The sequence below is a fragment of the Typopeltis vanoorti genome, chromosome 16, assembly GCF_054136105.1.
Source record: "Typopeltis vanoorti isolate ZY-2024b chromosome 16, IOZ_Tvanoo_1.0, whole genome shotgun sequence".
Classification (NCBI taxonomy): domain Eukaryota; kingdom Metazoa; phylum Arthropoda; class Arachnida; order Uropygi; family Thelyphonidae; genus Typopeltis; species Typopeltis vanoorti.
This window is the reverse complement of record NC_143564.1, coordinates 88,068,540-88,083,904: the sequence shown is the minus strand read 5'-3', so window position 1 is coordinate 88,083,904 and position 15,365 is coordinate 88,068,540. Positions and strand designations below refer to the sequence as shown.

The 15,365-nt window shown below is 34.1% G+C and overlaps 1 protein-coding gene across 2 annotated transcripts in view; it reads left to right on the top strand.

The window, feature by feature from the left end:
* Positions 1-15,365, top strand: part of IntS3 (integrator complex subunit 3) — a 598,644-nt gene that overhangs the window by 446,034 nt on the left and 137,245 nt on the right. For both annotated transcript variants that reach the window (XM_090406089.1, XM_090406090.1), the window contains one exon: positions 13,181-13,240. In XM_090406089.1, coding sequence (XP_090262215.1) covers positions 13,181-13,240 — 60 coding nt within the window. The remainder of the gene's footprint in view (positions 1-13,180; positions 13,241-15,365) is intronic.

Below are 15,365 nucleotides of genomic sequence, written 5' to 3'. Positions count from 1 at the left end.
TACTTGAAAAATGGGTTTTTCATCATGCAAAAACAGACAAACTGGTCAAAAGAACAGTCATATCATAATACACTGGCCTCAGAGTCTTAGTTGCCTCAACCGTTTCATATAAAAATAAAAACATCCATTTGATATTGTACAGGCCACCAAGGCCTGATCTGCTAAACCTGACTGACCATAATTGTGACAGTAGATTTCTTATGTTCTTCAAGATGGATGTTGGCAGATTTTTCAGCTTGTTCAAAGTATGACAAGTTTATACTTGGAACAGAGAGGGAGAAAGAGATCTTTAGAAGTTTGAATAAGGTGCTTTCATCTTCATGTGGAATTCAAATGTGCTGCACAAGCTACGTTTCTTCAAAGATCTAGGTTTTTTTGAGGTTCCCAGGATAAATAGCATTACTGTGAACTGTATGTTCAGGAGAAATAAGTATTTTATTTATTATTATTATTTTTTTTGACATTATAGATATCACATAAAAAGATTCAATTAATAAATTTAAGTTCAGAATACAATTCTATATAGCGAAGAACTTTTGTAAGGAGGTAGAGGAGGAATTTGATAATGTGTCATATTGAGAACACATTAAAAATTGGCTAGGGGAGAGAGAGAGAGAGCCCATTGCTGTGCCTCTCTGTATATATGTGTCCATCTTAATGAAGTAACCCATATGGATGGAAAATTAAACAAATGAGTAACATTAGTTGGGGAAAACATTTTTAAGTGATGAAAAGATTCAGCATGGGGATGGAGATATTGGTGAACTGAGAAGTGAAACTAGAACTGATCATAATATCACACTATTTAAAACTAAATTTCAGATTAAAGATTTTGGGTAGGTAAAATTTTTTATATAAGATGAAGTATGACCAGTAATGGAGGTTAAAGATTTAATTAATTGTTTTGTTAATTTAAAGAATGTAGAGGCAGCAGCATCTATGGATCAGAAAGACTTATCAAGTTTATGAATTTTGAATGATTCATATATTGGGGTGGAGACAAATAGATGGATCAACCAAAATTCATAAATGGCCCTTTAAATTAACTAAAAAACATTCAGTAAATCACTTCACTGGCCTTTTTAGATAATTCAGTAGGCCAGGCAACATTTTTAAGTAAGCTTTTACTTTTAAGTAATCTCTCTAACTCTGAGTGTTAGTGGGGTCATATTCTAAACGTTTGTAAGTATAGGACTTTATTTGCTAGTATTGAGGTCTTCAGTAGCATCACACTTATCAGCTTTAGTAATGACATTTTTTTTATCTTTGTATAATTTATGAGGAGTTGGCTTTTAAAGTAGAGTGAAAAGTGGAAGACATAATGATAAGATTAATTCATAATACTCATGTAAATAAAATATTTGTTTAATACATATAGAAATTTGAGCTGTTATTTTGTATATATATATAGCTGTAATATGTATATAGCTGTTATCAGTGTATACATATTAAAAGAGATGAATTAGAATATTGCTTGAATCTATGCACATGTGACAGTATACGATATTAACTGCAGGAGGATAACTGCTTCTATAACTAGTAGAATTCAAAGAAATAATTTTTTAAAACATACTAATTCATTAGACACAGGAATGAGAAGTATTATTTAGGATAACTAGAATAACACATATGCCACAATAACTTTTTTATTATGTAAATATTTCATCATATGTATCATAAGACATCATTAGTACAACAGGAATTGAATTCAAAAAGCAGTTGGGCGCATGCTTAAATTGGAATCCCTCTACGTATACAGTCACATGTTTATGGATTAAAAACTACCGGGTTGAAATTAACATTAATTAAATTAAATTAAAATATAACAGATAAATTATTGAATACAATTGAGGACAACAATTTCCCAAACTTTTGGAATAGTGAGACAGTCATTTCGATTCAGATTAGGTCTAAGAAGTAAAGCTTCAGCACTTTCTTTATGTAAATGTTTCATGTTTATATGTGACTCTATGTAGTAGCTCCAATCCAATAACAACCCAAAAATAATTAACCACTCTCCTACAAATCAATTTAGATAAATAGAAGCAGGACTCTTATACCATATATTAAAGGCATCTCTGAACATGTGGCAAAAATTATGAGAAAATATGAACTCATTGCTATCTACAAACCTATCGACCAAATTCACAACTTGCTGCCTTTTCTAAAAGACAAACTCTCACCAATGATGCCACTTTGGCATATACCATGTTCATGTAACTTGTCTTGCTATGGACAAATAGGAAGATCTGTAAATAAACGTATCTCTGAACATCAAGAACCACATCCTCATTATCAAAACTCACAAATCTGGCCTTGCACAACATGGAATGGAAAATGTTAACCACAGGATCCAATTGCAAAATGCCAAGCTACTATATAGATCCACATATAAACATGAATGTTTATATAAAGAAAGTGCTGAAGCCTTACTTCATAGACTTAATCTTAATTGAAATGGCTCACTATTCCAAAAGTTTGGGAAATTATTATCCTCAATTGTATTCAATAATTTATCTGTTATATTTTAATTTAATTTAAGTAATGTTAATTTCAGCCCATTAGCTTTTCATCTATGAACACGTGATGTATACGTAGAGGGATTCTAATTTAAACATGTGCACTATTGTTAAGGGGATAAAAATCCCTTATTGTTTTTTATTCAGCCAGTAAGTGAAACTAAGATCGAAAACTACGATCTGAACGTTTCATGCCGACGAATTATCAGCGTATCCAAGCGTAAGTGACCACTTGGTAGTGCCACACCACGGCAACTTGTTGCAAAGGTGGAGCAAGATCCCTCACTGTTCTTGATATTTTCTCATAATGTAAAAACACACAGCTCTTAGGAGATGTAGTACTGTTTGCTCCACCTTTGCAACGAGTTGCCATGGTGTGGCACTACCAAGTGGTCACTTACGCTTGGATACACTGACAGTTCGTCGGCATGAAACGTTCAGATCGTAGTTTTCGATCTTAGTTTCGCTTACTGGCTGAAAAACAAGGGATTTTTATCCCCTTAACTGATCAACTTCGCCAGAAAAAAAATAGCCGTTTGGCTTTTCATCTTAGTGTGCACTACTGTTTTTGAATTCAGTTCCTATTGTTGTTCATTAGTTGTATTGATAATGTCTTATGATACATAAGACAAAATATTTACATAATAAAAAAGTTATTTACTGTAGCATATATGTTATTATATAGTTATGGATACACCACAGGTTTCACTGTAAAAATAAAATAAAAAATTATTTAGGATGACTTCCCAAAATTGGGAAAGTTTAAGAGTCACTGTTGTTATGATTCAGTCTGTGAATATGAGCTTTACAACATTCTTTATATAGTCTGTCAAGTTGAAAATAACGTTGTGTAGCACTTTAGTTTTATTTCAATGCCTAGTAGATAAAGCGTGGCTAGACAAAGCTAAACCAGGCTTATCAGAAGCATGAAGTAGAATATAATCTTGATGTTCTTCTAGATGAATCCGAGGTAAACAACACATTCTCTCATAATTACAGAATTCAATTAACTCCAGGATGAGGAAAGTGGAAGATATTTCTCTTTCACAGAGAAATATCCTTCACATCTTTCACTCTAGGAAGGAAGGAATTCAATTTCTGAACTGGATGTTAGGAAATTTGAAGGCTGATTTGGTGAAGAAGTCTCACAGTTCTTTCTGACATTCCCTTTACATTTGGAATGAAAATTCTATAAACCTCTCTTAAAAGAAGATTTGGATGAATATCATAATTATTAATTATTTTGTTGATGATTTTGGTGTTGTATATCCTTTGGAGATAAAGGTAGCTCTGATAAAGAACAGGTCCTTATTTAAAAGAGAAGGTGCATACTTTATGTGCACAATGAAACAACATTTTAATAATGCTATATATTTTTTTTTTAAATATTTGTTTCAATTGTAATAGTTATAGATGGAGTTATCGTCCTTCAGCTAATATCATATATTGTTGCACACTCATATTTTTAAGTATATACATTGGCAATGGCTATGAAACAGATGAAAGTTCTGTATGCATCAAATGTTTTTCTTATATAAGTGTTATTATTCCATAATTAATCTTATCATTGTGGCTGTTAGAGAGATATTTGCTTATGTAGGAATTTGAGACGACACTACTGTGAAGTTGTGGCTGAGGCTAAAGACCCTGATTGCTACTTTATCAAGTAGCAACCTGATGCATGATACAAAAAATTTGCCTGTCCTCAGTTGAAATGCTAGCTACTGAGTTTCGAAATGCCCCTGCAAGCAATGCCTGGACCACCACTGCTCCTTGGGAGCTGAAGAATATCTGTTTCTATGGCTACACACAAGCTTAACATCAGCAAGAGGAATGCCATGCATCAGATGGAGCAGTAAGTAAAGTTCACCACCATTGGACTCTGGAGCAGTGAAAATGTGTTCTGTGGAGTGATGAATCACACTTCACTGTCTGGCAGATGAGTCTGAGTTTAGTTGATGCCAAGGGAAAACTTTACTTAATCCTCCCTCTTCTACCTTTATGCTGTCGAGGTTTTATTCCAACTAACCACAACCATAATTCAAGGATAAGGTGGTTTTCGCTATACCTCCTGGTGTGTCCTATGTCTGTAGATGTGCATGTGTGTGTGTGTTCACAGGGCTGGTTTGCCTGTTCTGGGGACAGAAAAACCTGAATTTCTGGGTGAAAAAACTCCCTATCTCCATATGAGACTGGCTAACTCACCTATCTAGTTGATACCAAAATCTAGTGGAAAGTCTTCCCAGAAGTTAGAAAGCTATTATGGCAGCAAAGGATAGACCAACTCTGTATTAATGTTTTTCATATTAGAGCGAGAGTTGGGATGAGCAGGCATCTGGAAGTTTTTGGTCAGATAGTAAATGTGAACTGTAAACACCAGTAAACAGGAGAAAAAATTGAGATATGATAGAAGTCTATGCTTCTGAAAGGGTATAATAAGATATCAGGTGATGAAATTTTTCATTATGTGGAAGATTCACATAATGAAAATAAAATGGCAGCATGGTTGGTTAAGAAAGAGGTGAAAGCTAGATTTTTCTCCAAAAAGAACAGTGAATGAGTGAAACAGTTTTCCTGTTGGAGTAACGAGTGCATCTAGATTGAGTAAGTTGAAGTGAAAGTATGATATATGGTGTGGGTGATGTATGGCCTCCCTTGATAAGTCCTCCATGGAGGTTTCATAATAATAATAATTATAATTATCATTATTTGCCAGAAAAAGCCTGGTTAATTAATTAATCAGGTTTTCCAGTCTAGATGCTTGCCAGGTGGGTAACTCTTCTCATTGGTTATAGTGCATTCTGGGTGTTTCTGTCATCAAATGATGTTTGCAGGAGTCCTAGCTTTTGCTGCTGCTTTACACACTGGTTCTCTAGAAAACAGAAAGCTATGGTATTAGGTGAGACACTGTTTTACTGTGGTTTGTGCATACATTGGATGTCTATAATCATTTCAACTGTTGCAAGTGCTATTTCATTATAATAACAGGTATTCTAATAGCTTGTAGAGCTGTATACCAGAGAGTTTATTGTTGGAGATTTTTATTCATAATACCTCCAAGGACTCATCATGAGAAGATACACTGCTCTACTACACAACTCACCAATTTCTCTACTCAGTTCTCCAACTACATTACTACCATCAACATACAATGCCATCTACCACCACCACTAATAGTTTTTTTTTTTGTCTGTAAATTATGTGTATTCTCATTTTACTTAAATATAAAGAGCCAACAGGCTTCATTTCGGCGAAGCCTGTTGGCTCTTTATATTTAAGTAACTCAATGGGTGCACCTTTTGGACAAGTCGTATAGTAGAGTATATAAATTCTTTTCGCTATACCCTTTGGTATTAATTTGGTCTAGCTACTCACTGATGAAGCCTCAATAAAAGCTGAAACCGTTCTGGGTAGTGACCTCCCACCATAATGTAATAACAGCATACATTTCCTAGGAAATGTGTTTTTACATTATGGAAAATACCAAGAATAGCGATCAGAACTTTACCCACCTTTCCAACGAGTTGCCCATGTTTGTACTACGTTCTAGGACAACTTGCATTTAGCTCACGCTAGTTTTCGCCGATACTTTTATAGTTTTTTATACTATATTCGGCATGAAACTCTCTGATTCCAATTTTTGAGTTTCTTATTCGGTTTTAAAACAGTGTCGGATCTAATATCCCCTTAATTTAATTAGTGTATTCTCATTGCTGATTTACCTGTATGCAGAATGAAGAACCCAAGTTTCTGGAAGAAAAAACCCTGCTGCCTCTGTATGGGTTTGGCTAACCTACCTTAAATTGAAAAAAAGCCCATATAAAGATTCCTGTCATCAGGATGAGAATCAAAACCAGGTTTTTTTCCAGTTGAAGGATACCAGGACTCATTGTTCTTCCATTTGCACCATGGAGATCATTTACCTTGGTTGGATGAAACAATTTGTGATTTGACTGTAACTGTGGTTTAGTACTGCATCAATTTGGAGGTGCAGTGAATGTATCCTTACTGGGAATGCATGCTCTGCAGGTACAAAACATAAGGAAGGAGCTGCAGTTCTCAAGCTATCAGTAGATGCACTCTACTTTGTTGATGTAAGTTCATGTAGGATGTTGTTCCTCATATTAACTTCTGCTCTTGTTTTCTGTGTATTTTTTAAATGTCAATCTACTCAGGAGTGACACCGAGATGTACTGGATTCTTTTTTATATGTTAGGATAGTACAGTAAACTCTCAATTTAATGGACATAATTTAAAATGTATCTTCCTTCCTCCCAACAGCACTTCTATAATACAACCTATTGACCAGGGAGTCATTGTTGCCTACAAGAGGTTGTATAAGAAGAAGTTTCTTGATGAGGTTATGGTTGTCTTGGAGAATGAAAACGATCCCAAAGAAGATACAAGAGGAGCCAGTTCACTTCAAAATTTGTGCGCATACAACATCAAGTCCACCATCTTTAATTTTGCTGCCACTTGGAAGGGGATAAAGACTACAACATTGGCTAATGGCTGGACCAAGTTACTGAACCGGAGTAAACCAGAATACAATTTCAGAGGTTTTGAAACATCTAATTTCCTTGAAACTTTGATGCAAGCTGATGATAATGTCAGTGAGAATGACATTGAACAATGGCTAGACATCAACGAGGGCAACCCAGGCTACTAAATTCTCAGCCCGGAAGAGATTGTTGAAGATGTTCTACGGGGTGAAAGGAGGTTGATAACGAGGAAGAAGAAGAAGCGGTTCTAGCTGGTCTGAAACTATCAGTGGTTAGAACATGGACAACATCATCTCGTTCATAGGTGCATCTTCAGATCCAGAGGCGATTGCTTGTTACGAACATTTTCGGCATTTTCAATCGTTAATCGTTAAGAAACAGTATAAAAGTGAAAAGCAACTGAAACTTGATGCTTTTTTCAAGCCCAATCCTTAGTAAATTCATATTTACATAAAAATGTTCTCATTAAAATATATTAATACTGCTGAAAGTGTTTTATTTTCAGTACTATTCCTAAGATTCACGATTTAATGGACTTTCGATTTTATGAACAACCCTTAGCTCCTAAGAGTCTGTTACATCGAGAGTTTACTGTATCACGTAATTTTTTGTTGTTGCTATTGTTGTCAGCTTCATGATTATTGAGATGAAACAGTCTTACCTGGGCAGGATCTGATAATAGAAATAGATAAGCTATTTCTGCTATCAGATTATGTATGTATCTATATTTGGTTGAGTCATTTGTGAATCCCTGAAAAATTTGAGAATGAGGGATTCAAGGATTTATGTTTAAAGGGATGTTTACTTTGCACCAACGATCCCCCATCCATTCACACATAGATGCCCTCTACACTCAGAAGCAGAACTCCATGGTTACCTCTTAGATGTTATATGCACTGCAGCATGACTTGAGTCCTATCCCTGGACCATGGGAAAGAAGACTGCGACACCGTTGACTCTTGCATGTAAGCCCCCTAACCAGGCTATTCAAGACTGTCTGTCTTGCCAAAGCAGTGCAAGATAGACAGTCTCCAGATACCAGAATCCCCCTTTCTCTGTTGGAGTGTTACATGTTGCACCATATGGCAAATAAGGCAAAGAATATGTGAATAAAAGACAAAGAATGAAGAGGGTGAACACCATCATGATCAGATGTCCCTCATAGAGGGGGGAGAGCTTGCAGGATATTCTCTCCTAAGATTTTTTTTTTTTTTTACCATGCTGAGCATTGTCATATATGATCTGATGTTCCATTCAGTAAATGTAAAATTCTCTTTATTTTGGCCTTCTTCAGATGAACTTTTTCTTGTCCTGTTCAGTTTTGTTCATCTGTCCCCCCCTTGAATAACTTGAAAATTACAATTTTGAGGAGACAAGTTGATTTTTGTTGGTGAAATTCTCTTTTAATAAATTTTGTGCTTTTTTTTTTTTTTTTTTTTGTCATTTATAGATCTTGATATGCTTATGATATGATTGGCAATCACATTTAGTGTAATTTCAAGTTGTTTCTCAAATCTGCCTGCGGCTCATGAAATGCATGCTGAAAGGCTCCATGCTTTTCTACTTGAATGTTTGAAATTGAGGCTTTCTACATTCTCAACTATCTTTATTTTCTTGAATTGCTCAAACTGTGGAGAAGGTCTGTGGCAACCTCAGGATTGCTGTACATAAAGAATTCATTGTAAGGCAAGTTGCTGTGTTCATTTTAGTCAGGGATCTAATCCTTTTGGTATCCTCTAGGAATATATTTTTGACTGTTGATATAACTGCTCAGACAAATGATTGGGTTTGTGTGTAGGATATAAAATGTATGCATTTATCTAAGTCTTTGGTAAGGTTTTCCAAATTGTTTTTCTTATAGTTCCATCTGGGGCAGGAAGTGGATTTAATCAGATGAATAGCATTGCCAATCTCCAGTATTATAGGTATGTGTGTCGACCACGTGGGAAGTTTCCTTAGACTTCCCTTGTGACTGGAAGAGGATGACCTCCATTCTTGTAATCCCTGTTCCTAGTAGCAAATCTGAATTTTCCTTGATATTAATCATTAAAATTAATGTGAGGTTATTTTCTTTGGCCCAATCTACTAAAGCAGTACCACAGTTACCATTACTGGAATATTTCCAGTACGTGTAATGGCTGTTGAAGTCTCATGCATATATCAATGGATGATCCATGGTTAAAAAGGGCCTAGTTTTGCAAGGAAGAATCTAGAGGCTTCTACATGTTGGTGATATTAATGTCTTCCATCTTGATAGTAGCAGTGTGGATGTTGTTTTCAGTATTTGATTTCAAGAAGTACACATGCTCGATCAACATTTTGAATATCTGTCACTATTCTGTGTGCTTGCTGATATGTTTCTCCAGTGATGTAGAAGCCAGAAATTGTACTCCTTCTTCGAGTTCTTCTGAAGTTGCATGAATTTGCTGGAGAAGCAGTGCATTGATGACCCTATCAGACAGAAATCCAGAAAGGTAATCACACTTTGCTACCATCGATATTTGACATACTTAGACAGAATGGCCAAACTTTTTGGTCTAATAGTCTTCAAAAGGCTGGTCTCTTGAAACTGTCATAATAGCCAGGAAATCTTTGTAGACTGACAACCAGCTTATTTAGTATTACGAAGGGTGCACCACTAGGAGGCAAACCAGAATTACATCCTTATTACGATACGCTAATATAAATAATAATGACTGGAATTTTCACATATTTAAAATTTTTGCAGCCTGTTTAGCCTGAATAGATATCTCTTAAAGTAAGTTTCACAGCTACACAGCAACAAAAATTATATAGAATTCATCCAAAAACTCCAATATGCATTATGGTAGGGGAAAAAAAAGCACTGAATAACTACAATAATATCTGTTATAGAATAAATGAGTTTATTAACAAAGAAAAATATGTTTAGACATGATGATATGTACATCCACAACTATTGATGGAATCTTAGTTGAATAAAGCATTAATGATGTTAGATGCTCAAAATGGGCCCCTTGTCTTTCGAGACAGGTTTCATAGCGCATGCAAAGGTTCTCTGTCATCTTCGAGAACAAAGGTTGGGACATCTGCTGGACATATCATGTAATTTTATCCCTTAGTTCATCAAGGTTTGAAGGTGGATCATGGTGGAATACCCATTCTTTCAACATATACCAAACAAAAGCATCAAGTATTGTGAGATCAGGAAAATGTGAAGGGTATGGGATTCTGTGAGCCTTGAAATGAGCCTCCCGGGGAAGTGTTCTGATAAATAGACTCTAGAACCACTTGAGGTGTAGTAGGTCCAACCCAGCTCCCCAACTCTGCCGTGTTGGAATACTTGTGCACAAAATGGAATGTTTTTTTGCACAACGCATCCTATACAAATCCTGGGTGAATGGAACCGACACATTCTCGATGTAGTGTGTTTGCTATTCACGGACACGGTTACACCATCCTCTTCAGTGAAGTAGGGCCCAGTTATGCCATGGCCAGAAACTGCACACCATGTGGTGATCTGCTCGCTGTGAAGAAGTTTCTCTTGGACAAATTCAGGTCTCGAGAAATCAAGAAACCTATTGTAGGTTTGTTTGTTTACATAACCACTTAGATGGAAATGTGCTTCATCTGAGAACCAGACATTATGCAGGAAGGATGAATCTTCATAGACATTGGCCAACATACCTGCACAGTATTCTTGCTGCATAGTATAATCTGTTGCTTTAAACACTGACCCATCCGAATGACATGTGAAGAGCATCCAGCTCCTTAAGGATTCTCTGTAGTAGTGATCACCTCACTATCCAAGTTTTACCACTGTTAGGCATTGACTGTGTTTCGAAGACTGTAACACCTGCTCTAGCACACATGCATGATTCTCATTTGTGTTAACAGTTTGTGATCTCCTCAAATTCCCTTTGCATTGTAGCAGAACACTCCCAGTACGTCAGAACAACCTCTAGATTAAGGCAATGATGACACTATTGCTTGGGGCATGCTTATGGAAACAATGAACAAGCTGATCACAAACATGTCATAAGCTTGGATTTGCTCTACCAACTCCACATGAACAAAAAACTGACCAGTAAATATCTCTTCTTCCAATGTCAGTAGCACCATTGCTGCAGCTAAATGTAATGGTATAGACTCTTCACATGCTCTTCTATTAATGTGCCTGCAGTCAAATGGCATATTTCATAGCACTTGTACTGAAGGAATGTCAAAGTTCAGTATTTTTTTTTTTTTTTTTTTTTGGTGCTATACCATATTTCATCTAACATTACATGGACATCATCATGGAGATGGACTATTAAATACGTTCAAATGATGATTCAAAATAATGAGTCATGTATCATGTGTATATTAGCTCATGTCTCAGCAGTTAATAGTCTATCTACCTGATGATGTCCATGCAAATTTGGATGAAACATTTTGGAGTTTTTGAGTAAATTCTATATAATTTTTGTTACATGTGTAAGCTGTAAAATTTACCTTAATATTATCCAACCTAAGCCATGGCTTTTAATCCCACTGCAGCATAAATTCTTGTAAATGTCTAAAGTGATATATGATTTTCATTGCATATTTTTTTCCAGCACCTATTTTACTTATTTGTAAAAAATAAGTAAAGTAATTTCAGTTTACAGTCTTATGTGAATGAGCTCATATATTAAAAATAAAAAAATGTTGTATGCAAAAAATGAGTTTCAGTCATCTGTTTCAAACTATTATTGTGAGTCAACTATGTATTAATGGTAATAAACATAATGGACTTAAAATATACTTTTTTACTGATAAAAATTGTATTCTATTTCATTAATAATATGAAGGTGGTCTGGAAAGTTCTTGCCTCGATCATAAATGGCAACACTGTTGGCAAGATTTTTTTTTTTCTAAGTTGGTACATCTGTCATAAGCATCTATGTGAAATTGCAAGTCATTCTATCAAGTAGTTTTTTATATACAGCTGTCTGAAGCAAACGTGTTGTCTGCATCCCTTGAAATGGATAAAATTGAATATCGTGTGGTTATAAAATTCTTTCTAAAAGAATGTTTAAAAGCAAAAGAAATTCATTAGAAGTTCATAAAAGTTTATGGGCACTCTTCTCCTTCATTTTTTGACAATTAAGAAATGGTCTACTGAGTTTAAACGTGGCCGTACCTACCAGCCTTGAAGATGATCCGTGTGAAGGCTGTCCAAAAAATGTAACGACACCAGAAATCATTGATCAAGTGCATGGTATGGTATTGCATGATCAGCAAGTCAAAGTGTTTGAAATTGCTGAGACTATATGCATTTCAAAAGAATGTGTAGGATATATTTTGCATGAAGAATTGCAAATAAAAAAGCTTTGCGCAAGATGGGTGCCATGCTTGCTCACAGCAGATCAAAAACGCACTTGCATGAAAATCTCTGAACAGTGCTTGGAGCATTTTAACAAGAATAAAAACTGATTTTGTGTGTTAATTTATTACTATGGATGAGACTTGGATTGACCATTACACACCAGAATCCAAACAGCAATCAAAACAGTGGACAGAAGCTGGTTGTTCAGCACCAAAGAAGACAAAATCGGTTCCATCAGCAGGAAAGGTCATGCCATCGGTGTTTTGGAATGCTAAAGGCATTTTGTTTATTAATTATCTTGAAAAGGGTGAAACAATAACCGAGGAATATTATTCCTATCTTTTAACCAGACTAGATGAAAAAATTCATGAGAAAAGACCCAGTTTGCAGAAGAAAAAAAAATCATCTTTCATCAGGACAATGCACCTGCCCACAAAGGTGTTTTGGCAATGGGAAAATTACGGGAGCTGCACTATGAATCCATCCTTTTCCCCAGATTTGGCTCCCCCTGACTTCTATCTCTTCCCAAAACTAAAACTCTTCCTTGCTGGTCATTACTTTTCTTTGAATCAAGAGGTGATTGCAGCTGTAGAGGGGTATTTTGCAGATCTTACTGGAATAAGGGAGATTATGTTGAAATATAAAAATAATTTTGAAATTATAAATTCTTTTTTTCATTGTTAGGCTGAGAACTTTTCATACTACCCTCGTAAGTACTGCTCTGTTTTTATTTATTTATATCTTGCTTGGAAAAATTTTTTTTTTTTTGAATAATAATTTTATGGAAGGGTGTTAGAATCTGTAATCAGTTTGCTTCTCTGGTTTTTCAGCTTTGTCAGGAAGATGATGTTAGGATGTTTTGCTATATAATTCCAGATATTTATACTCAGGTAAAAAAAAAAAAAAAAAGTCAGTGTTTATAATTGTTTCTTCTTTTATATATATATATATATATATATATATATATATCATTATTCTTCAACATCAAATGTAATTTTAGGGATATAAAATACACACACATTAACTTAAAATAAGCAGTTGACAACATATATTCTAATAATACTTTTTTTTTTACAAATTATAAGAATTCTGTGTGCATTTTACTGAAACTGTTTTTAGCTTCTTCAGTAATTGGACTTAAAAGATCATTATAATTTTAATACTGTACGTAGATAAACTTGATTATGGGTCATTGTACAGATACTAGAAGATAATTTTAAACCCTGTTTAGAAAATTGTTCATCTTACATGTATGTTTAATTGTTTGTTAGATGCATTTCATTTCACAAGATGCATTAGTACCTGCTAGATTCATCATCCATCCATATACAAATTATTCCTGAATGCTTATGGATCGATTTCTTTGAAATTTGGTACATATTTGGAAACATTATGAAAATTTGTTTGTCCATCTCATCATTTGGGCCATTCAAGTTCAGAATAGGTTTAAATCATATTGCATTAACTCCCTTCTAGCTGGATGAAATTCAATAAAATTTGGGGTTTAGAATGTACACTATGTTAAAGTGTTTACCCCCCATCCAGTTGGATTATTTTAATGGCAAAATTTGGAAATACAATTTGAACTGATATTAATAATTCAACATTAAGTTTGTAGATATAATGAGATTAATTTGGTGTTAAGATCTGTATTAAAAATCAAGTACTTTTGATTCTTGTTTTAATCAGACTATTTACAATGCCAGAATTCTGTACATACATCAGAACAGAAATAAATATAAATGCAGAAGAAATATTACAGTGACCAGACAAGAGTATGGTATTGATAATTTTTCTGTAATCCTGAAAATATTCATGTTATGAGATGTCATATAAGAAAGTTGAATGGAATTGGAGATAAGAGAGATTACATAAATTGGAGATAATACTAAGAACAGAATTTGTCAAAAGAGAATTATCTCTTGATTTACATAATAAACTGAAAACAACTCATCATTTTCATAAATGCTCTTTAACTTTGGAATTTTTACAAGTACCATGACTTGATCAGAGCTCTTTGAATGACATAAATTTGTCACAGACATATTATTTCTTAAAAAAAAAAAAAAAGTCACCAATAAAAAATTTTACCGTGAATTGTTTGTCTTTGTATAATACAGTCAATTAGAAGAACCTCCTCATTCCAGTAATTTTTTTTTTGTTGAACCTTTCCTAGGCTAAAGAGTGATTTTTTTTCTATTTTCTTCTTACTATAATTGGAACAATTTTGTCAGAACATCTGAAATAATAATAAATTCTCATTTTCTTTATGTACTATAATAAAATGTATTATTTATGATCTTTCTTAAAATTTTTATTTTAGTTGGACTACTTTAATAGAAAAATTAGGCATAACAGAATTATCTGTATTATATTCTATGCTAAAAATAGTTCAAGTTTAGTTGTGATAATGAAGTGGGTCATATGAAAATGCTATTAATGTACCTTTCTTTATGTTTACATTGATTTCCTTACTTGATGATGATATAGAGATAATGATTAACACTACAAGATGAGGGGAAAATTGCAGAAAGCAAATGAGCTTGACATCTGAAATACACTTGCTCATGTTGTAATGCAACCAGCAGGTTCTGTCATCTTCAGCATACTCTATCAGTGGTCCATAGTCAAGCTTGTATTCATATATATAAAAAATAATGATCTTGATTTTAAGTTAAATTCCTAGAGATGAAAATATTACCACCAAAACACTAGTGAAAGTTTTATTTCTCATAATAAAATTTTGCAGTAAAATGTATCATTATGTTTCAGTTCCTCACAATATTATTTCAGATAGTATTATCTCCAATTTATAGAATCTCTCTTATCTCCAATTTCAGTCAACTTTCTTATGTGATGTATCATACTATGAATATTTTCAGGATTACAGAAAATTATCAACACCAAACTATGGTCTAGTCTGGTCTGGTTACTGCAATATTATTCTGTATTTATATTTATTTCTGTTCTGATGTGCATACTTTGCACTTAATTCATTGAAAATTTGTTACACAA